We start from the raw sequence: 24,305 nt of genomic DNA, 5'->3' as shown, positions 1-24,305 counted from the left end.
CTGAATCTCAGGTTACACATGCACTTGGGTGCGTCACTCAGTCGCACACACACACACACACACACAAGTGAACATGGAAAAAATGGCACATATGGCTTCACACATGCCGAGATCTTTTATGGATCAAACGTATGACACAAGCAGACTGGCTAAAAATAAAGATTTTTCAGTCGTACACTCTGACGCGCTGCTCTTTTTCCTGCTCTTCTCTGGTGTATTCTGCAGCTCGGCTGATTTCCCAGAGGATATGTAAACAAGTTCAATTATCCCGGCGTTACCAGGACAGTATAGAGGAGTGACATATCAGCAGGCCTCACAGTAACACTCACACCATAAATTAAATCCTGAGAGAAAAGGACATGTAGGTTATGACATGTAGCAGCCATTTTAAAGGCCCAATCAGTATTTTTTATTACTGTTTTACTGCTGTGTTTACACACATTACTGATGTAAACATGTTTTATGCTAACTTTATTGTCAAATATCAAAAATTATTTAAAGGAGTACTGCACTGATTTAGCCTCGCACAGAACCGGAGATATAGTCTTTTTTATTCCTCCTTGTCTGATGCCTACATTACCCACAATACACTAGCCTCAAGCAGAGATGAGGAGCTACAGAGTTCTGGTAAGCTCACTTCTTTCTAAATCCGCACCCTCACATTTTTTACATTTTCAAACTTATATTCATGGATGCATTATAAGAACTGGATACCAGACCCCAAGATGGTGCCTATTCGTTCCAATGAGAATTGCTCGCCTGGCGCATACACCATAAAAGTTTTCGAGCTTCCGGGTTTACTTCCGGGGTATGCAGCCCACTGAATAGTGTTTCTCTCGCTGGTCCCACCTGTGAGTTCCCGCTCGGCCCATAAACTTTACATTGTGATGATGTCACAGATTTGAAAATCGCTCTTCTCGGCTCGAGGAAACCTCCATGGATCAAAAATTCTGAATAGAAAGAGTCATAATTGACCTTGTTTGCAGTTCGAGGTGTCCTATCAACACTTATACAGAAGCCTCTTTTACAATAGTAGTCTATAGAGTGCTAAAGGAATGAGTCCTAAAACCTGGAAATGAGTTTGCATTTTAGCACTTCCGGTTCCCTCGTCTGGAAGTCAATGGGTTTTTTGAATGGGTTTTTAGTTAGATGTATTATTATTGTAATAAGGTCTGTGGTTAACACAACCTTAAAAGATTTAACGTTAATGTTTTGTTCTACAACATAAAATACATCAGTAAATACCCCACTCGTGAATTTTCAGTGTCTTAAAAAAGGTGGTTACTAACAAGTGGTTAAATGAGACTACTAAACATCATTACCCTGACACTTTTACAGCCTCGTTGTGTATACTCGTGCTCATGTGACCGTGATGTAGTTTGTTTATAGCCTAATGTTAGCTTTTTACTTCTGGCGATTGCATTTACTCTTCAAAAATCATAAAGTGGTGTTCATTTGTGAAGATTATTTTACGGAAACAAAACGTGTAAGTATCATAAACGTGAGTTTGCCACAGTGCTTATGTGCTGCAATAATCCAAAACCCAATGGAAAAGTCCCATTGGCTTTTTGTCGAGGGAACACAGGGTGATGCTAACTTCCTGGTTGGCCTACAAAAGTACGTCATCCCTGGCACTTCTATTAGGGCCACTACTGCGCCAGTGGCCACTGGAAAAAATTGGAAGCAAGGCTGAGCGGCGGCGCCGTACCCAGGTCTTATTACACATCCATGCTTGTAGTCTTCAGACCCCAACCAATGCTGACTCAAGTGACATCACTTGAGGCATATTATCGGACTTCAGGCAGCTCCTTCTGCAGCCACAAAAGGCTTTATACAACTTTTTTTCCCCACATATGCAGTAATATATACAACATCTGTAAACAAACTATGATGTGTAAAATCGGTGGAGTTCCCCTTTAAATTTTGTAATCGTTTAGTGTTTAGTGGCCTGTCAATATATTTGGTAGTTTTTGTTTTTCTCTATGTGTGGTGTGAAGCAATTTGGATAAACTGTATTGTGTGTAAAGTGCTATATAAATAAAGTTGAGTTGAATAATGACAGGAGAGTTTCTACTCTGTTGTTTACATTTGGATCACAGATTGTGCCTTTAATACGGAGCTAGACTCTGCTCCACTAGCCTTGAGCAGAACATTTATTTTCACCTTGAGGCTTTCATTGAGGCTTCATTTTTTCCCCCCAAAAGGCTGAACCATGATAGTGTCTTTCTGTTGTCCAAGTTAAATTGGTATCTATTGCTGTACTGAACAATAAAAATCAAGCAGCTTGCAACTTTAACTATAATAGATTAACCAATTATGTTAGCATTTAACAACTGTGATCTTTGAGTCTTTTTTGTTTCACTTTTTGTAAATCATCATACTGTGGAGTGAAAAGATTTTTTTTTTCCTAATAAGTCAGAACCACCAAAGTTATAGCTGAAATATTTGCTAAGCCCAATAGAGGCTAGGAGTAAGCCAAAAAAAAACTAAATGGAAATAAAAAGTCCATTCATTTTGGAATAAAAGATAAAAAGCTCATGCATACCTACAATGCCTTAATGAAAGGTGGATTGGAAAAGGTCCAAGTGGGTGTAAAAGAAGAAAACTTCTAGCAGTCTATATCTCATCACTTGTACGCACTTTATTCTGACAACATTTTGGAGGCTTTAGGCTTTCATCGGGTAAGCTTAAAAATAGTTTGTGTCTGGTTTATATGATTTTTAAAAAATGGGACACGCGGTATAAGTATTTTATATCAAATTACTATTATTTATTTTATTAATCACATGATTGTCTGTAGTTAATCATGATTAATAGCAAATTAATCACACATTTTTTATCTATTCCTTTTGTAGTTTCACTCTAGCATTAAAACTGAGCCCGCTACAACCTAAAAATTGCAAGTTGCGATAATGCGTTAAAGAAATTAGTGGCGTTAAAACAAATTTGCTTTAACGCGTTATTATCACGTTAACTTTGACAGCCCCAGTATTTTGGTGAGGTGATAATAAAAAACTGATACCATTTGCATGAGATAATCACTTTTGTTCAACAAAGTATAATGAAATCAAAGAAATCAAAGAAGAAGATGGAAACAGAGTTGGATGTGTGTTGAAGCGAGGGACACGGTGCAATGATTGGAGGGGGCTCAGCACAAACAGAGGGGTGATTAGAGGTGCAGGGTCGCAGGGTGAAAGTGTTTCACTCAGGCCAAATCCGAGTCCTACACGGCCAACAAGGAGCTCAGTGTCTTTCCTGCCTGCCTCCAAAACACTGGCACATTATTCACTCCTCTTCTACCTAACCTGATACTATCCTCCTCAATATCCACCCCCCCACCCCCTCACTTTCTATTCTCAATGTAATGTCTTACCTCCCAAATAGAAACTGCCTACTTTCTGCTTTTCCATTATTCTGCTCCTCTCTCATTCATTCTCTTATGGAAATCTCAATTGATTTGGGCGTAAAAGTTTCAGCCTGACTCAGCACTTGAATATGTTTTGCATCCAAACCCACGCCCGAGCAGCGCAGTCTCTCTCTGCAAATAACTTTCAAAAAACAAGATGCTAATAATAGTATTTTCCAACAATGTTTGGGAGCCATGTGTCCAATCCATACCTGAGCAATTACAAGCGAGGAATTCAGCCCTACACCCGAGCCCTCCTGATCCTGTCAAGATCCGTCAGGTGTCGGCATAAATGTCAAGCTCCGCCGGTCTCCTACTCATCCACCCTCTCAATCTCTCTTTCTCCACATCTCTCTCACTTTCAAAGCTTTGTAAATGTCATTTCATCATGCACTTGTCTTCATTATGACTATTTTTTTCCCCTTCTCTCCCCCTCATTGCCCTCCCCTGTGCTCTCGCAGTGCTCAGCTTTTCCCTTTTCTTTCATCTCTATTCTATCATTCTGCTCCTCTCCCAGGCAATCCTGCATGAATCCTTCCTTCTGTTTTCACCGTTAAGAAACCACACAATTGGATTAGCTACATCTGTCTCTTTTTAAACCATGGCAATTAGAGATGCAAGGGAGAGAGAATTCAATACCCAAATAGCACGGAGCCCAAAATACAAAAAAAAAAAAAGAAAAGAAAAAGCAGCCACACACATTGGCACAAATTAGAGCACATGCACTCAGGCATACATTTGCACATGCACCGCGCTCGAGTAGGCACACAATGCACAAATGGAAATGTAATGCACTCCGTGTGTGCATAATGCTATGTAATGTACAGTATGTCTGGGCACGTGTGCAGAAACGGATGCATGCGCCGTCTGCGTAGATTTTGGCTGCATCGGTAAAGAGTAGCGTCTCCATTCGGCTGCAGTGAACTTGAAAATGTACAGCAATAGCAGAAATGGGCCTCCAGTTTTTTTTTTTAACTTCTCTGAAAGTGAAGGACTGGAGAAAGCCCAATAACATTATGAAGGACAATAATTCAGCAGACCATTTCATAAGGAGTTTAGTAGAAGAATAAAAAGCGCCGGTGAAAAAAGGAGTGAGTATTGATTTTCAGTGATGCATCACACAGGATAGTCAGAACATCAGCGTGCGGTTGATCAACCACATAGCAACCGAGAAAGGAAAGTAAATTAGCTCCCCGTGCAAGCAGAATTTTTGACAGGGGGGGATGAAGAACAACTACTTTATATGTAGCTCTTTGTGCATTTTAGCTAAACGTGTGCCTGTAAGAAGAAATGGTAGATTTGTGTGCTAATAAAAGCAGTTAACAATGGACATAGAGTGATGAGTCTAAAGCTAAGTTACACGACTTTCAGAGTCGGCAGATCGCAAAACTGTTCACACTACACAACTTTCTGTCTTGTAATCGGGAAGTCGTTGTGGTTTTCACACTACATGACTGACCGGCGACAGAGTGTCACACACTACAGGATCTTTCACTGGGAGGAATACCCTTGAGGTCTCCAAACTACGTTTTTTCAAGAAAATGCACGTGAGAAATGCATGATAAATGACTTGATACCAAACGCGACGTGAGACACATTGCTGATGTTGTTGTTGGGATATGTGTTCACAAAATAGCCTGTTTCCACACTTTTTTTTACTATTTATTAGGGGTGTCACAATTCTCCAAATCCACGGTTTGATTTAACGTTCAATTTTAAGGTCACGATTCGATTACATTTTCCATTTAAACATGCCATTGTTAGACTATGGAGTCTTGATTCGTAAAGATCAACAGATCATTGGTTTTATGCCCTGACAACTGTTATTTACACTTTCAAATTCTTCTTTAAAAAGAGAACTGAATATCAGATGCTCTGATTCAACAATGTTGAGCAGAAAAACATATAGGTTGAAATTCAACCTTGGTGTTGTTCTGTCGGGAGATGCAGTGACTTGATGTTAAACCATGTAAGAGCAGAAGAGCTATGAGTAAGGACTAACTTAGGACTAACTAAATAAAGTCTGCTAGCCACTAGGCTAATTCATGCAGTGTAAAATGCCATAGGCGTGCAGGAAGTGCCATGAGTATTGTAGCGACCATGGCAGCGACAGAGACGGCCCACATTTCCCATCTAGCATGCTAGATATCTGGAACCTGTCCGCGTGGCATCGGCTCGCGTCAGCAAGCCTCTCGGGGCGCGTCTTTCAGCAGCTCACGCATGACGCTCAAGCGCCAATGCGCGAGCGCCGAGCCAACACCGATTTGCCTCTGATCTGGGGCTCATGTCGGGGAGCGGAAAATCAGGGCTAAAGTGGTGTAGAGTGAACTAGGCATAAGGTGATTATTAATACAGATACAAACACAACATTCCCCACAGAGCTGGAAAAATGGAGCACGAGGAAGAAAAAAAAAACATGCAATTAAAATACCTTCATCCCTTGGTCTGTTCAGTGTAGACTCATCTTGTTTTTTTGTGAGCGGACCTAAGGTTCAGAGAAAAAGGGAAGGGGGGGGGACAAAAGACAAAATTCAAAAAGATTGCATTTGCAGGGAAACAAGAGAAGATTAAAAGAGAAATGCTCTGTTGCGTTTCAGCGGCTATGCAGCTGAAGACAAAATGTTTACAAGGTTTACACACTGCTTCCTCAAAAGATAACCCCCAAACTCATCTATTTTAACTGCTTAGGATCTAGTCACGCACTGCCTCGAAATGACCCCAGAGGCCACTTCTCCTAAACCCTTCTCCCTATTGGTCTTGACACACCGCTGCTTTGTAAAGAAAAATCAATGAGCAAGAATCAAGCCATCACTCTTTTAGGGTCAGAAAAGGCAAAGAATGCCAAGATTCTCTGAATCCTGCTCCGGCTCAGGACAACGTTGCAGTCCTGGGGGCAAAAAGTGCCCGCACGATCCAGAGAGACTCGACTGTCAAAACATTATGCTAAGACACACAAGGGCAGGGACAGATACACATCCTGAATACATGTGACCAGGTTGTGCATGGAGAAATGCTGGCATATAGGCTGAAATGTGACTTTTTCCTACCAAATTAGCAAAGCTAAGAGCTGTTTTTGATATTTACACAGCTTGCAAAAGGCTTGTGACAGGATTCCCCTGCTCCCAGGTCAAAGAGGAGGCCCACATTAAGCTTTAATGGTAACGCCAGTTAAATGCTCCATAGGGCACAGCCAATAACAAGCATTTATCACAGTGACCAACCAACGCCCTGGCGCGTCAACCTCTGTAAGTCTCAACTGATAAGGATCCCATTAGTTAGTTTTTTTTTCTCGGTTTCTGTCAGCGGAGCCTTCCATCAGCCCGCAATTACCGCTGCGTTTTGTGTCGTTCTCAGTCACTGTCTACATACGCACGTCTCAGAGAAAGCCATTAAAACACGCTCACGTTCACACACACACACACACACATTGAATGTCCATGCGCTACACATGTTAAAAGTGTCCTTATCATCTGTTGCCGTCCTCCTCGAACCCACCCGGCGGGGAGGCGTTGCAGCCCCTCATTTTATGGAATACATTGGGTTGCTAAGGGGTTTATCACTCAGCCATTCCGCTGGAAACCTCGCAGCGAAGTGACGCCATATACCCTTTTCACAGCGCTATTGACAAAAGGAGACACAGAGCATCACTGCACTCCACCGTTGTAATGCTGCATTTTCCCCCATCCCTCTATGTGAATATGGTTTCCTGATATAAAATGTTTATCTTCCGCCTAAATGGAAAAAGGATCAATGCTGAATGGATTTGCTGCATCCTGCGAGCACCACCATACAGGCGCCTGATCCGGAGAGCACTTCCTGTCATGGATGGAGATGGTACAGTATAGTTGGTCCTGGGCTACAGAGCAGACAGGTACACAGACCGGTAATGGATAAAAAGGCACATAAGTCCTCCGTCTTGTCAGCACTCCCGCACTACTTAGCACCACTCTAAAACCACACCTCGCCGCTTAATGGAGACTACTCTGATTTCATTCGTTCTCTAATGCCTAATAAAGAGTTAACCTATACGCGAGGATAAGCTCCGCTCAAACACACAGTCGCACTATGTAACGGACCATCAGAGTTCATCTTAAGACTTCCCGAGGGCGCCTCAACTAAACCGAAGTTTAAAACTAAAAAAACGGAGAAAATGACAAAAAAGTATAAACTATTTTTTTATATCAAATAATCTGTTGATTTCATTTTTTTGGATTGTTTAGTCTATAAAATAATGGAGATGCCAGATCACAGTTTTCCAGAACCCAAAGTGAAGTCTTATTTTTGTCAGATCAACAGACCAACAAAACTAAGAGTCGACAGCCATGCTAGTGGCTCTGTGAAGGTGTACTTAGACACAGCAGTGCTTGGAGCTAAATGCTAACATCAGCATGCTAACATGCTAACAATGACAATGCAAGAGTACGAATGTTTAGCAGGTAGACAGTAATGTTTGCCACGTTCATCATCTTAGTTTCGCGTGTTAACATGCTGACAATGCTAATTAGCACAAACACAAAGTACAGCTGAGGTTCATGGGAATGTCATTAGTTTTATAAGTATGCTTATAAACCAATTACGTATTCTCACACAATGTTTCGTATGATATCTTATGAATAAATCACTCCTCCTTTTTCATTAGTTTTCATACTAATGTCCAGCAACACGTGTCAATTTCTGCCCATTACATGCATACAGTTTTTTCAAAATGAACCTGCGTCTTCACAGGAAACAACTTCCTTAGGTTTAGTCAACAAAACTACTTAGTTAGGTTTAGGAAAATATCGACCTGGTTAAGATTAGAAAACAAAACTACTTAGTTAAGTTTAGGAAAAGATTGACTTGGTTAGGATTAAGCAACAAAACTACTTAGTTAGGTTTAGGAAAAGATCGACTTGGTTAGGATTAGGCAACAAAACTACATAGTTAGGCTTAGGAAAACATTGTTGTTTGGCTTAAATTAACTCCGGAAGTGGTGTTACTTAAGTACGTAACTTATGTGACAAATAAATCAACGTTGACTTCTTGTTTCATACGAGACGCGGACACTGGTCTCCTGCTCCATCACTTTTCATAGGTATAGCTATGAACGGTGTATGAAACCAGCCTGAAACCAAAGCATTGGACAAATACAAATTTGGACCAGATGATGTCTCTAGATGAAAAGTCAGGACATCATCAAAGTTATGTTATATTACACACAATTCATTCTGAGGGGAACATGAATGTGTGTACCAAATGTTATGGCAATCAGTCCAATAGCTGTTGAGAAATTTCCATCTGGACCAAAGTGGTGGACCATCAGACCGACATTGCCATCCCAAGAGCCATGGTTAGCATGGCTTAAAAAAAACATAGGTATTGAATTTATAATGACATGGAACTGGAAAAGCGGCAAAGATTCACATCTAAGATTTGAGCTTGAATGACTTAAACAATTCAGCAATTATCATATATTTTTTACAGCTATATTTCAATTTACTGACTAATGTATTAATCATTTCAGTACTGGTTGTCAGTATATTGTGGCCATCTTACTGCTTGCTTTCCTCTACAGCAATCGATAGCATTGCTATTTGGCCAAGATCATATGTTTTTATTTGGGTGATTTACTTTGAAAGAAATGCTTGTGGCAGCTTCAAGGTCTTAACTTCTGACAACAAACTTCTGGATTTTGAAGAAATCCCAGGATGGATTAGACAAGACAAAGAGTAGGATGTAGCCAAAGGGAAACACACACACTTTTTTAAAAACATCTTTCCCTTCTGCCTCAGTAGAGAAGCCTGCCGGTAGGGTGACTGTCACATGATGTAATGGGCCACTGGTCACAGAAATGCATTGGCCTACGCTGGAGCATTTGGCTTGGGCTGTCCCAGTACTGTTTGACCTAATGCAGCTCCATCTCTCAGTCAACAGCATTTCTGTTCGGTTCAGTGAGCTAGTGGCCAGAGCGCAAGCTGTCTCCCGTCCCTCTCCATTTCCTCAGTGCGGTAAACGGGATGAAGCTGCAGTATGTCATGTCTATGGTGGCCTGTCTGCTTGACAAGGTGTCAGACACGGCTTCGGTTCAACCCCCCTGCATCCAGGCGGCAGCTTCCAGCACATGCAGTCCCGTCCTTCTGCTCTCCATCTCCTCTACTGTGCCCCCAGCATCCGGCTCCATCCTTGCCTCCACTGTCCTACCTCCTGAAATATGGTTTTTAATAAAGAGCACGGTAAATGGCTGCTCTAGCGGCAGTAAAAATGAAGGATCTTGGGGCCCATGGCTGAAGAGTGTCTTGAGGAAACAGGAATGCAGTGAGACAGTGCTCTTGCCTAGCAGCCTGGCCACACAGGAGAGTTAGGCTAGAACACTGTAAAAGGCGGTAGGGAGCAAGAGAGAGAGAGATAAAGGGAGAGAGTAAAACTCACTGTTCAATCCGCAAGAACATTTGTGTTATTTACATTATTCGAAGGAGTTATTTGGATTTAATTTGAGTTGAAGAAGTAGCAGGCTACATAGTGGCCTGGTGGGGAAGGGCACGAAGCTTATTTGCATTCAGAACAGTGACCCCTTCTACCGCCATCTGCATAAAGATGGAGGAGAGGGGAGAGGAGAGAGGAAAAGAGGCAGGAATGATTTCAGGGAGCAGAGAGCAGGAGGGGTGAACAGATGCAGAAAGAAAAGAGAGCTGTGAATTTTCTTTTGTCCAAAGAATAACTCAGAGAACATGTTCAGGGAGAGTCTGAAACAGATACAGGGGGCATGGCTTAAGGTAGAATGGGAAGATAATACATAATGTTGTGAGATTAAATGTGTCAAAATCAAGTTGCGCAGGCCAGATTTGGCACCAAAACATTTTGATCCAGGCAGAATGATTTTGTGCTGCCAATTCATTTTGACCCACCTACCTACATTCGCCATGAGTGGCAACGCAACTCAGTGGTTCCCAACCTATTTTCCTTGAAGCCACCCGAATCTTACAAATCTTCAAACAAAGTCCTCAATTTGAATAAAGTGATTCAGTGTATTAAATGAGTTAACTAATGAGTCCTCAGTTTTGTCAACGCAAATAAAATGATGACGTCTTGACGGATTCGTCAAGCGAGTGCAGGTACATAGTATGATCTTTTTTTTGTAATGACTTTAATTTGCTATAATAAAATTAGAACCAAAATAGATTTGTTGTTATTGTTGTAAAATAAATGTAAATTATGGTCTTCTTTGATTGCTGCTAGATCGCTCCATTAATACAGGTGCGGGCCTGCCTTTGTGTGTGTCAAGCAGGAGAGCAAAGAGTTTCTGACAGCAGTGAAAACGTTGGTTTTGAAAGGCTAAATGCCAACAAATATGGATTGAAGCAGAATATATTGTTAGATTTTGCTACTATGTTAGTAGCAAAAAAGTGTATATTTTTAAATAGTTGTATATACCAACCTATACACATATAAATTATCTAGTTAGTGTTCTATCATGATTTTAGTTATACATGAGCAAATTTAATTTTGATAACATCAGAGTGTGAGACAATTCAAAATTTTGACGGTGTTAAATTAAAAGTCAGAGACCAGATTTGGATATTCAGTTGTATTCAGCCAGAGAGAGGCCGCCAGAGGCTGCTGCAGCAGCGGGGAGAATATGGCCGGCGGGGACCCTCCAGAAACTGAGCTGCCGAGAGCTAACACCGACTGGTGGAGCCTTTGCTCAAACTGCCCTCTGATGCCATCAGGATCATTCTGCCGTAATGAATGCCAGCGTGGGCAGTTTTTGTTGGATGCTGTCGCCGATGACAACTCAGAGAGACGGAGCCATGTGCATGAGACCTTCTTCAGGATCCCGAAGATAAACTGGAAAAGACAACCAAGACCAGCAGGGCAATTTTGGGGCAAATTTGTCATTGTATTTTTGCTAATTTAACAGTCTGCCTCCGAAGACGGAGCGAAAGCCGCCAACAAGCTGTAGAGCCGGTACATTTTCACATCTTACTCTGTAAATTAAGGATTTATTTCAACCAAACCAGAGTTGCTGATGAAGACTAACGGACTAATGGTTTTGGTGAGTTTTATTTTGTTTCTGTCCAGTTTGAATGAAGTGAGGTTACGATGAGTTAACCAGGCAATTAAGCCCGTCTTAGTTCCGTGTAAAAGAGAAACTTAAATTCAGAAGGTGTACGGTTGTATTTTTCTGTTTAGGTGTAAGAATATCTCCTTTAGTGACATTTTGTGAGTTTATTTTGTTTTTTTATCAGACATAATGAAGTTGCCGCTCGCGTGCAATGCATCATGGTACATTTAGGAACAGCCGCGGCATGGCTCCGCAGCAGGAAATATCAGTTTTCTCATCAATATAGCACGCACTGGGGAATTTATTTCTTCAGTGGACTACATTTACCATCAGCACTGATTAGACATCCAAATTATGGGTGGCAAATTTACCCCTTTAATAAAAGAATGACTATGGATTTCTTTCCTTTTAAAGCTGGTCCTTCTGACATCACAAGTCCAACACCATGTAAACTATTTGCGAGCTTGTGACAGCATGCGGTTACATGTAAAAATGTGGTGTGTTTGATTTCAGGGGCACTTTAGTCTCCTTCAGTGTCTATTTCTCTCTCACACACAGGGCAAAACATATCCTTGGGGACAGCATCAGCCTTGTGTAAGCAGTGACCCCTGACAATAAGTGACAGATTCTGACAAGCAGACAGGGCTACATGTTAAATCAGTCTCACTCATTTGCACACCTTGTCCCCTGGGAATAACACAGGAAACTCTACATCAGCCTCTCGGTGAGTATGTGACATGTGGTGTACACGCAGAGCTCTCTTTCTACCCATGTGCGTACACTTTCCTTTGTTAAGAGGAGTTCAAATGACTTGACAATCCATTTTTCCCCCAATCCTTGTTTCTAATTTCTTTTTCACAGCATCTCTGGTGCTCTGGTCTCACTTTATACTGCAGTAATACTTGATATTTTCCACTAGAAATGAATCCGTTTCCATCTTTTTGTTGGGCCATAGAGCATTCATCAACAAATTAATAATATGCAACACTGACACAATATAGCTAAGGTTATTAGGGGTGGGAAAAAACGGATTCACATATGTATCACGTTTTTTTTTTTACAAGTTTGAAATAGATTTTTTAATGCCATAATTGATATATCTGCTTAATTTGAGTCTATGCGGAGGTAGAAGGAAGTTACCGCTTTTATTGTTGTAGTCTGAGTAACGTGACGTCATATCCGTTCCGTATAAAAAAGACAACGGCGGAGGGTCCGCAGGGATGCGACCTGCACCCTCACATTTTAAATCCAACGCGGTAAACACTACACATACAGTAAAGGATGGAAACACTTTGGTTTTCACACATTACCAGGACAAGCAAAGCTAGACATGATGTCTAAAGCTGCATGCTAACTCTGTCATGGACAGGTAATGTTATCGTATTGCGGTAACGTGCGGTCAAGCCAGCCATCACTCGCATCTCCAACGCTACAACTGTAGGGCACCCATATACTGACATTTATGTTAAATACATTCAAACAGCCCTGATTGAGCTAACCATGAATGTATAAAGAGAACGAAGCTGACGGACTTGACGAAGTTAGCGGAAGTATACACGTGTGACTACGTCTGTTTTTTCAAAATAAGGTGCTAACAAAGGGAACTGTATATACAAAATACACGGAAATAAGATTGATTAGATTATATTCACCAGAAGTATAAAACATTATACGTCCCTTGAATAAATTATTATGATTTTTGTGTTGCTGGAAAGATTTAATAAATACTGCCTGACAATGACTGATATATTTGACTTCAGGACATCTCTGACTACATACATGCTGCAAATCAAAGTAAAAGTCCCTAGAAGTGTATGATTTAACTTTTTCCCATGGTTTAGTGTTAAAAAAGTTAACGAAAATCGCAATAAATCGCAATACTTGTAGAATCGCAATACTTAAAATCGCAATACATATTGAATCGGCACCCAAGTATCGTGATAACATCGAATCGGGAGATAGGTGTATCGTCCCAACCCTATAGGTTATGGTTTCGGCTTTAGTGTCAAACTACAACAATGCTGTGCACCACTCACTAGACACACTAGACTAATCCTAGAGTTAGTCTTCATACAGTGTAAGAGCAGCAATAAATAAACATGTTTTCTTGCATACTCTCACACAACTCTCAGGTGAGCCCATTAATCACAGACTTTTTAACATTTTATCATTAGCCTTGCTTACTATCATCAGTAGCATATGCGTTGCCTCCAAACTAACACTTTGATCCTGTGTTCTTTTACCTGCCCATCTGCTTTCTCAAACGCTCTCCACTGGATCATTAACACAAGAAGTAGACCCAGGTAGCCCATGAAGAGGTGGAGGTTTTGCCTTATAGTGATCTTCAGTTTTTGACTAATTTTACCCCAGGAAGCTTAAACAAGGCCGCCTTTGGCAATGTATTGTATTTGTTATAATTTCTCCTGACCTAGCTGCTACAACAGCATTCCAAGCCCAACCACAGTATCCACAGTGCAGCATTCATGCAATACAAACCTGAAGAGTAAATATGAAAGCCTCATTCCAGTCAAACTATGAAACTGGCATGCGCATACAGACAAAATGGTCTAGTATTTAACAATATTGCAATGTATGTCAATGTGAATGTTAGTCCTTCAGCTAACTGAAAAGAGAAAGTAAACATGCCTTTTATATTCTCAAATGGATCCCTACAACTGGCAAGGTGAGGGTCTCTTTCTCTGGACATAATAGAACTGTAATACTGTATATAAAAATTGTCGTAATGGAGGGTGGTTGTGTTACCATAAGAGTATTTTTTCAGTTTCCTTCTAAACTAAATACAGGTGAAAGAAGGAAGAAATGTGTCAGATTGATAAAGAATATTTACCATGTTTTTTTTCTTTGCTATAGAAACACATTTTCCAAGGACAGTTATGTTATGCAAGTCTTCTGTGTTTTAACCTTCCTACAGTCGAAATAAACAAGCCAGCAGTAGCAAGGCTACTGAAAAGTACCAAAACAGATGAAACAAAGTTGAGAAAAAGATTTTGCTTTCTTCTGCTTACTCATTGACCAAATCAGCCAGTGAATTCATGGACCATTAAACGATCAACTCTGTTACAGTAATGTTACCGTTGGTAATTCTAGCCAGTTACTGTAGGGGCTACTGTAAGGGAGAAATTAACATAGTATAATAAACAAGGTTGTTATTGGCAATGTCTTAATGTGATGGAACACAAGAAATTAATAGAATATCAGAGACAACAGAATAAAAGAACACAGTGCTGTCCCAATTTTCTGAAAACGTTCTTAGGGACTTGTGTGTCTGTGAATAACTTGTTGGGAGAGATTTGCCTCTTCTACTGGTTGAGGTAACAACATGTTAACAGTGTCAATGAATCACTGTGTGATTTACTACATCAGTGGTTCACTTTGTTCAGTCACTTAAAAACACATGCGCCTTACTCTGCATTGCTCATGCAAAAGGTTAATGCTAGCGAGTTAACACACTTAATATTATGAAGGTATAATATTCATGCATGGTTTAAGCAAATTAGTGTTAGTCAAGCTGAAACATAGCATGCCACTATGTGGCTAATTTGTACAAAAAGCAGCTAGTTAGTAGAGCGTGTTCCGTATACATTTTGAATATTTGATAAAAAATTAATTAAATATGAGAAATAAAAGTGTATCTAATTGCTTGACAGAGTATTAGCGCATGAAAGATTGCATTTATGAGTTTTCTGCAGTATGTACATCTAGAAAACGATTAGACCAATAGCAACTGAGAAACCAATATTAATTGAGAAAAGGAAAAAAAAAAAACAGGAGATTATCAGAGAATATATTCGGTAATCTCTTGGGTGTCTTTTGGCTCACGTTAAGAGCTCTTCTTCCACTGAATTTAATCCTGGCTAACTGATCAGAATGACACTATTCCAGGGAGTCCTGTAGCACTGACACAAATGTGAAATATGAAAATGATTAGAAAAGTACAAGCTGTTCTTTCACTCCGAAACAGTTGTGACACAAACTAATCTTTTCAGGCAGACCTGGGATTTCAACTCTTACTCTCACCTTTTTCTGACCCGCTCTAAATTCACAGTCTAACAGGCCAAGACTAACTACCTACTAATATCTAGTATGAGAGTTTTTGTCTCACTCACCGTCTTCAGTTGGTACGTAGATGTTGAGGTAAAGGCAGTCCTCGCTCTGGTTCTGAACATAGATCGCTGCGGCATCCAGGTTGTCCGTGAACCACACCGGTAGCATGATCTCAGGTAAAACCCCGTGCACATTCTGGGGACACACTGGCGCAAAATTGGTGGCGTTGCGGATCTCTTGCCAGGAGCCCGGCGCTTCGGGAGGCTGGAAGCGGCGCTCGCCGATAGGCGCGGTGGCATACGGCACACCTAGGTACTGTTCCACGGGGCCCAAGATCTCATTGTTGAGCTCCTTCCTGATGCCACGTATCTTTCCATAGCCAGTGGACACTATGGGGTGTTTCAGGTCAACCCGTTGACACGAGGAAAGGGTGAGGTGTAGCACTAGTCCCAAGAGCCACAGCAGACAGTGATTAGCAACCTGCTGAGAAGTATAATGACGCTTCCCACCATAGCCTTGGTGGCTGGCAGCATTGAGAGGAAAAAACAACATGTCCAAAATAAAGGCTCTTTTAGTCATATCACTAGGACTTCAGCTGGGTGTAGAGAGGGATCACAAACTCAGTGGGATATGGAAAATAACAAAGGCAAAAAGAGGATTTGTGGAAGGGGACGGGTTAGCAGTTTTCCTAGGGTGACATGGCGAGGCGGAGGGACAGGTAGCATTCTCAGGTAGACTCTGTGGTCTCATCCGTCTTCCTCTTTGGAACTCCTGATGGGTCCAGAGCTGCAGTCAGGAAGCCAATTACACCTGGAAGACACAGACAGGTTGCAGGTTTGAGTCAGTGTGTGTGTGTGAAGAGGTGCGCTCTTTAAGCTCCGTCAGTGTGTTTTAAAAGGCACAAGAGGGCAATAAGGGTAAGCTGATTTTACTCAAGATGAAGTGTCTGTTAGCTCAAAAAAGAAGGAATAATGACGCTTGACTGCAGACATTTATATTACCCAGAGGCTCGTCTACCACAACCGAGGCTTATTTCTGTTATGTCACGTGATTTAATGGTCTTAAAGATAATTGAATTGACCAGAAAATATTGATGTCAGTGAGAATTTAAGCACTTACGGTAAAGTTGTTTGACTAAGATGTAATTCCGTCGTGACACAGCATGTTGGAATTACCCTAACTCGGTGACGCATGATCTACAAAGAAGCCGACTATGCAGACTTCATGAGCACAACAAATAATTGAAATGAAGCAAACAATGAGTAACAATCACTGCTGCTGATAGAAGCAGTGCAGCGGACAATATGTCTAAAATCTCCTCATTAAATATGAAACCACAAGAAAATATGCCACTATATTGCATTCTTCTGTATTCACCACCAGTGGTGGACTCAGGCTGTCTGAGGGACAGGGCTGGAAAAAATAAAAAGGGCACCAGATTCACGCAGTGGGGCACCAGCGCACAGAAAGTTTTCTAGCATGTAGGGCAGCCTAGGCGGCACTGCATCATGTTTTCTCAATTGTATGGCCATCCTAGAGGGCACTTCATCATGTTTTCTCTACTGGAAGGGCAACCTAGAGGGTGCTTAATTACACTTTCCCCAATGGAAGGTCACCCTAGAGGGCACTTCTTCACGTTTTCTCCACTGGAAGGGCACCCTAGAGGGCACTTCTTCACGTTTTCTCCACTGGAAGGGCACCCTAGAGGGCACTTCTTTGTGTTTTCTCTACTGGAAGGGCACCCTAGAGGGCACTTCATCACACTTTCCCCACTGGAAGGGCATCCTAGAGAGCACTTCATCACGTTTTCTCTACTGGAAGGGCACCCTAGAGGGCACTTCTTCACGTTTTCTCTACTGGAAGGGCACCCTAGAGGGCACTTCTTCACGTTTTCTCTACTGGAAGGGCACCCTAGAGTGCACTTCATCACACTTTCCCCACTGGAAGGTCACCCTAGAGGGTGCTTTATCATGTTTTATCTACCCTAGGGGCATCCAAGAGAGCACTTTTGCTGCGATTTGTTTGCGTTTGTTGTTTGTTGAGTCCGCACCAGTGTTCACCACAACGACATGTATTGTATCCATTGGTGTCTTTCCACTCATTTGTTGCCACTGTGCTAATTTAGCTGTTTTTCAACTGTCCTGTTAGCCAGCTAGCTCAATGCTTCTTAACCAACAACTACCACAGAGAGTCATGTGCATGTAGTTTTTTCCATTTACATATACTTTCTTTTCTGCCACAGTAATTCCACCTGACTGCATTATCCATCTTTACACACAGTATCAGTGACATTTGTATAGGCTGCATTTTATCATCACTTTTCCTGATAAGTAGCTTGCTGTTGGCCAGTCGGGCTAGACTCCTGATTTCCTAAAGGCCTCGTCTAGGATCAGTGTCTTGTATCCAGATTGTGCCTAGAGTGCATTTCACAACTGGCATGTGTCTCAAATTCAACTTTAGTCAAACTTCACGCCCTTGCCAAACATGAAAATAACCACGTGCATCACATCTACAAAAGCGGCTTGTGTGATGCCTCCCTAATGCATTTTGGGTGCTAACACACAGCTGCATTTAGAGTTGTAAACATCACCTCAGGCACACTGGGGTGAGAACTGTGGAAAGAGCCAAAGGTAGTATGGTAGGTTTGGAAATTCAACAAGTTATAAATAATACATTGGTTACATTTTAATCTGCCTTAAAGCGGCAGTAGGCAGAATATTTTTGGGCAGAAAAATCCATAATAACCTTTCAACATATTGCAATTCAAGTGTTCTGAGAGAAAACTAGACTTCTGCACCTCCTCATAGCTCTGTTTTCAGGCTTTAAAAAATCTATCCCGTGACGGGAGACTTTGACCAATCACAGGTCATTTCAGAGAGACAGAGTTCCTATTGGCTGTTCATGCAACGGAGGCAGCTGTCAATCACTCACGAAATCTGATGAAACGGTCAAACTAGGTAGCGCTGATCAAATATGAATCAATATTCTGTTACTGTAATGCCTATTTCTCACGTAAAATGTTTTCAGAAACATCTTGTAGTGTACTATTTAGCTGTAAACTGAGAAAGTTTGCTCCGGCTGGTAGGCGGTGCTTGGTATTTCCTCAACTGATCTCAACATGGCAACCGGGTGTATGACTTTTTTCAGATTACAAGTCTCATGCACTACTGTCTGGATATAGTGACCGTTTTTAACTTTTTTTAATTCATATTTGCTCCAACCTGCTTACCCCAGCTTTATCATAAAGACCCAGTGAAATGAACTATACATTTTCCAAATTTTAATCCTTTGTCCCTGTGTTAACTGTTCATTTATCTCTTGTTATATGCCCAATATATCTCAACAAAAATCAGTATCAGATTCTTTTTTATATCAAATTCCCTGTCTTTTCTCTTCTGTAAAATTAGACTAGCTAGCCACACCGGTCATATAAAACCATACTTCACCATTTGTGGGGTCATAGTTATGTGTATTTTGGCAATTAGTGGGCAAAAACTTTGCTTTTTTTTAAATTCAGCTTGGAAAGGCGCGAGTGTAAAGGTGGGTCGCGGCTCCGTAGTGCACCTGTCGGCAAACCCACCTGACCCGTCAAGTTCTTCATAGCTCTAGTCTCATAATTCTGCCTCAAAGTGCACCAGATTGATGCATTTTACTTTATAATGAACAGAATTTGGTGAGATTCACAAGTATTTGGGCACCCACGGGCAAAAAAAAAAAATCGGCGCCTATGTTCTGTAGCTCTGTATCGCGCTAAACTCTAAACTCAACCAATTTCTAGCGGTCCAATCAAAGGTGAAGGATTAGATTTTATTCCCTCTTGTAACTGTTCACGGCTGAAATATTCCGTTTCACTGGGAAAGACGTCACAGTACAGCAGCTAAAGACGCTCTAACTTCCGTTTCAATGGGACATTAAGTGTATAATAATATTTGGTCTGGTTGCAAAAATGTAATTTGTAGTCCAAAGGGAAAAGTTTTTCAATGACCACGGTCTAATGTGGCCCGTGCTTCACATTCCAGCTTGCAGATAATTACAGTACTTTGAAGTGTAAAACAACACTCATCTTGTAATCAACTTGAATCCACAGAGAACACGAAATAAATGAACACATCATTTTGAGGAGTGAACAAGGCAAACCCCATTGGCCCTGCAGCCCTTTCAGCCATCCCCGCTGTGTCAGAGTTAGCCTTTCCCTCTCAACTCAGTTCAGTTGCTTCCACATCATTACAGACGAATGGGCAGTGCTTATCTCACTCTGGCTTTGGGAGACGGAGCCGTTTAGGTGTGATAAAGGCTTTATGTGGCGCTAACTGTGGGTTGAATGCCACCTCGTCCCTCCACCCTCAACTCTGCAGTATCCACACTTCTCCGCCGCTGCCAGCCAGCAGACACAGGGGATGACAGCTGAAAGATGGCGTGCAACATTACAGGATGTTCAAAGTTAGTGATGTGAGTGGTACTCTGCTTCATAAGGACAAAACGGGAACAAGTTGTCTGGAAAAAAAATATTCACTTCATTAAAACCCTCTGAGTGACTCCATCTTATGACAACTCTGCAGTATATTCTGAGGAGGAGGTAAGATGTGTAAGGACACCCTGGATTTTCATCAAGAACGTTAGTGTGCATACATAGTCGAGCTGAAAATCCAACTTAGAAAAACATTAATGTGAATTATACACAGGACATGACACGTTTTAGTAAAAGACTCATTGTGAGGGGGTAAGATTGCATGGTTTAGAGAAGCAACTAAAATTATTTGGTATAGGAGGCAAAAAATTAGGGAAATGTGTTAATTTTTGTCTTATTTACCCAGCTATGCTGAGCGTTGGATGATGGAGATCGATACCAATCTCATGTCTGTCTGTTAAATAGGAAGCTACATTCAGGAGACGGTTAGCTTAGCTCAGCAAAAAAAAAGTGGAAATGGGGAAACAGCTTGCCTGGCTCTGTTCGAAGGTGACAAAGTTCACCTACAGGACCTTTAAAGGCCTTTACACACCGGGGGCGTGACGAATAAACAACATGAAAATGCGAAATACATCCCTGCCAATATTTCGCATCAAAACTATTCATAACGACAGCGATGCGAATTTGCGGTTTGAATAGATTCACGCAGGCAGAGGACAAAACCGTCAGTTAGTCTGTCTGAGGTAAATTGTTGTATAACCTAAAACTACTGTAAGCTACTTTAATTTCCTTTTAGCAAAATGCTTTGAGTGAATTTGCCTCTGGTAAATAGTTAAGCAGTGTATATGTCTAGGGCTTTTATTGTGAAAGGTAAGAATGGAAGGAGTGGATCTGGTCTGCGCTACCTTTGTCAAGGTTGAAAAGAGTAATTAAGTTTGCGTCTTGGTTCGGACTACAGAGTTTCTGTGTTGTCGTACACGATAGTGTGCGTATTGAATATGTCTGTTTTGCACAACGTGATTGGTTGACGCCTTTATTTGAAAGCTCCGAAAAATCGTCCTTGTTCCGAAAAAAAAATGACGCCGCTTTTTCGCCAGGCAATTTTCACGTCCTGTGTGAAAGTACTCATGAAAAAAAACAACAGTTTGAAAAAATATATTCACTTGCGAATTAATCGCACGAAAAAAAGTGTAAAGGCTTTATAAAGATAAGTTGTGGTTGTTTTACAGGGGGTTATGTGTGGAACTATTTTCTTGGCCACCCATAACCCCCCGTTAAACCACAAATTGTAGTTTTTACACATCTGTTTTTGTTCAGATTAAATTTACAAGATATAATGTGTTAATTAGTGAACTTTAGAGGTGCTGGTTAGCGGGGTTTGTTACATTCAGACACAGCCATGCTAGCTGTGAATTCATATTCAACAGACAGAAATGAGAGTGGTATTGATTTTCCAGATCACACAATAGTAAGGGGAATGTATTGGATGCTGGTTCAAGAGGAATACTGAAAACAATGCAGACTAAAGTACTGTAAGTACACACACACACATCAATACCTATACAATATACAGAATACTGTATGAAGCCTGTGGTTTCAAATAGCCTTAAATTACACAGAGCTGCTGTCATCGCTCACTGCTCCCATTTGCTATAGCTGCATACCCATTTTGATTTCAAAACAGCCATCTGTGCTTGTATTCTCTCGGCAAATAGGACTGAACATATAGCATGAGCCCAAGGTCAGTGCATATCCAATATGCAGTTCCAGGGATGCACACAGTAACATGTCCTCACTGACTGAGATAGCATAGGTGAGGGTCAAGTAGCCTGTCAGATTGTTCTCTGTAATGCTCGTCTCCCTGCATGCGCCAGCGATGACGTACACACACATGCGTAAAATCCGATGAGGCATCAGATGTTGCATGTGAGTAGAGCCTCCACAGTAAGCACAAACTGGTCTGTTCTCAACCTCTCACATGTGACTTGCAAATGGTAGTACCCGAACATCCCTAACATCTGTTCGTGTCAACCATCCGTGAGCTGAAACGGCGTTGAGCGTGCATCTTCACGCATAAAATGGGATAAATTGACACACAAATCACCAGGCTGTTTTAAGCTGTTGTTATATAATAGGTAGTCCTGTCAGCTGAAGCTGTTTGAGAAGGTAATGTCTCTGCCACTGGGACACTTTTATAGTCCATGTTTAAAATGGAATGGTCAGAGTGGTTTGTGAAAACTTTCGCAGAACGGCATTGTTGGGGAAAACGCTTGCCTTGGGGATTTTATATTGCTTTGTTTCCACTTTGTGTGTTAAAACTACATGCATTACTTCAGCTGTCAAGCTGCTCTACTCTGCTAGTTAACATCTGTGGACGACAAGCAGCTTAGCAAGCCAGAAACACTGCTGAGGTTTTTGTTTTTTTAGAGATTATATTTTTTGCCTTTATTGGGTAGGACAGAGTGATGGACAGCAAAGAGGGAGAGAGAGAGGGGGTGACATGCAGCAAAGGGCTGCGGGTTGGATTGCAACCCCGGGATGCTGCGGTAAGGACTCAGCCTTGGAACATGGGGCACCCGCTCTATACCCGGTGAGCTACCAGGGAGCCCTTTGATGGTTGTGTCTAGAAAGGAACCAGCAAATTGGGGAAACTCTCGCGAGATGGTTAAGGTTAGGCATTGATCTCGAATAGTTAAGGTAAGGCATTGACCTGGAATGGTTAAGGTTAGGAGAGGCCAATGGGCAGCAGGTCTCGCGAGAGTTTTTGCAAATCTCAAATCAGATTTCACAATTTGCAGGTTACTTTCTAGACACAACCTCGTCTGATGGCTGTATGCAACGTATCCTCGTACAACGGTTCGTATGATATCTAACCAAAAGTGATCCCTAATTTTTTGTGCATTTTCCTACGACAGTCCAGCAATTCATGACACACGGGTCAATTTCCGCTCCAGTCTTTTCAAAATAAACTTCCGTCTTCACAGGAAACAACTTAGTAAGGTTTAGGCAACAAAACTACTCAGTTAGGTTTTGGAAATTATTGTGGTTTGGGTTAAAATACCACCGTAAGTGGCGAAACTTAAGTAAAGAAGTTATTTGACAAAACGTTCTTAGTTAGGTTTAGGAAAAGATCGTGGTTTGGTTTAAAATAACTCCGGAAGTGGCGTAACTTATGTACGGAAGTTACGTGACAAATTATGGGCAAGACTTCCGGTTATTCCTCTCACTGAACCGACATCTGCAAAAGTTAGCAGTACGCTACAGGGGTCTTCCCTTTTCTTAGAGATTCTGGGGGAAATCACTGATGTGGGAACACAGCCCATCACACCGGTACTCTATATTTTAGCATTTACCATTATTACTTGTGTTGGCTGCTATTCAGAAAAAAATTATATAGTCTTGCTTTAAAAAGGGGGTGGAACAGAACCCTGTCTATCTCAAAGCAGACATAGAGCGAGAGCTGGCCCAGAATTATTAATTTATTGTCTTTCATTGGAATTGTATCTTGATGAAATCAAATATCGAGATATCGTGATGCACAATTACGCTGTCTAAATTGAATAAAGAAACACATACTAAACTCAAATCTTTCAGAAAATCTGATCAAACTCTGTTAAATCAAACTATTGCCTTAATCTGATTGCTTTGTGTTTGTGTGCATGCGTATAGACAGTCAGTGTATAGCTGGAAATATCTGTTTATTTTTTTTCTCTATAATGAGTCACAAGTCATTTGTCAAGTATGTAATTCACACAGGAGTATACAAAAATAAGCTTTACCATGTGGTCATTTCATATAGACTATTTATTATTTGAACTACTAGAAAACATGCTATATCGTGATAAAAAAATGTGGCCATATCGCCCAGCCCTACATAAAGCCAAGTCAGAGCTTCAAAGTCCCCCATAACTACATAACTTACGCTAAGCTAACTTAGTTTATTACTGCCCTCCAAGGCGACTTCTTCAGGTTGCACTTTCAGTCCTCAGCAGTAGAAGGCAGACGTATGGTCACATTATCCATAATAAAGTACAAATTTGACATTTTGGGAAATACGTTCATTTGATTTCTTGCTGAGAGTGAGATCATCTCTAAACGGTAAATATCACGCTCATAATTCACACAGGGTATAGGGTATGGGAATTAGGTAGACATGTACAAAGATATTACTTAACTGCACGGATTGCAAATGTGCATTTCATGTGTTAAAGAGTTATATAATATAAATAGATTTCTCTAAAAAGACATGTTTAGAGGCCTTAATGTTCCCTTAAATCTTTAAATGGACTGGGCAGGATGAAAGAGTTGTCTTGTTGATAAAGTGAGAAGAAATGGAGCCAAGATTAGACTTGTCAGGCTGCATGTGAAGGCTCAGCCAACGGGCC

The 24,305-nt window shown here is 41.2% G+C and overlaps 1 protein-coding gene across 1 annotated transcript in view; it reads right to left on the bottom strand.

The window, feature by feature from the left end:
* nlgn2b (neuroligin 2b) overlaps nucleotides 1–24,305 on the bottom strand; it is an 81,675-nt gene that overhangs the window by 30,360 nt on the left and 27,010 nt on the right. The window contains exons 2-3 of the mRNA XM_037748634.1: nucleotides 15,575–16,322; nucleotides 5,838–5,891 (exon numbers count right to left, since the gene is read on the bottom strand). Of these exons, the coding sequence (XP_037604562.1) occupies nucleotides 5,838–5,891; nucleotides 15,575–16,091 (571 nt within the window). The 5' untranslated portion in view covers nucleotides 16,092–16,322. The remainder of the gene's footprint in view (nucleotides 1–5,837; nucleotides 5,892–15,574; nucleotides 16,323–24,305) is intronic.

The sequence above is a fragment of the Sebastes umbrosus genome, chromosome 17, assembly GCF_015220745.1.
Source record: "Sebastes umbrosus isolate fSebUmb1 chromosome 17, fSebUmb1.pri, whole genome shotgun sequence".
NCBI classification, from domain to species: Eukaryota; Metazoa; Chordata; class Actinopteri; order Perciformes; family Sebastidae; genus Sebastes; species Sebastes umbrosus.
This window is presented reverse-complemented; position numbering and strand designations above follow the sequence as displayed.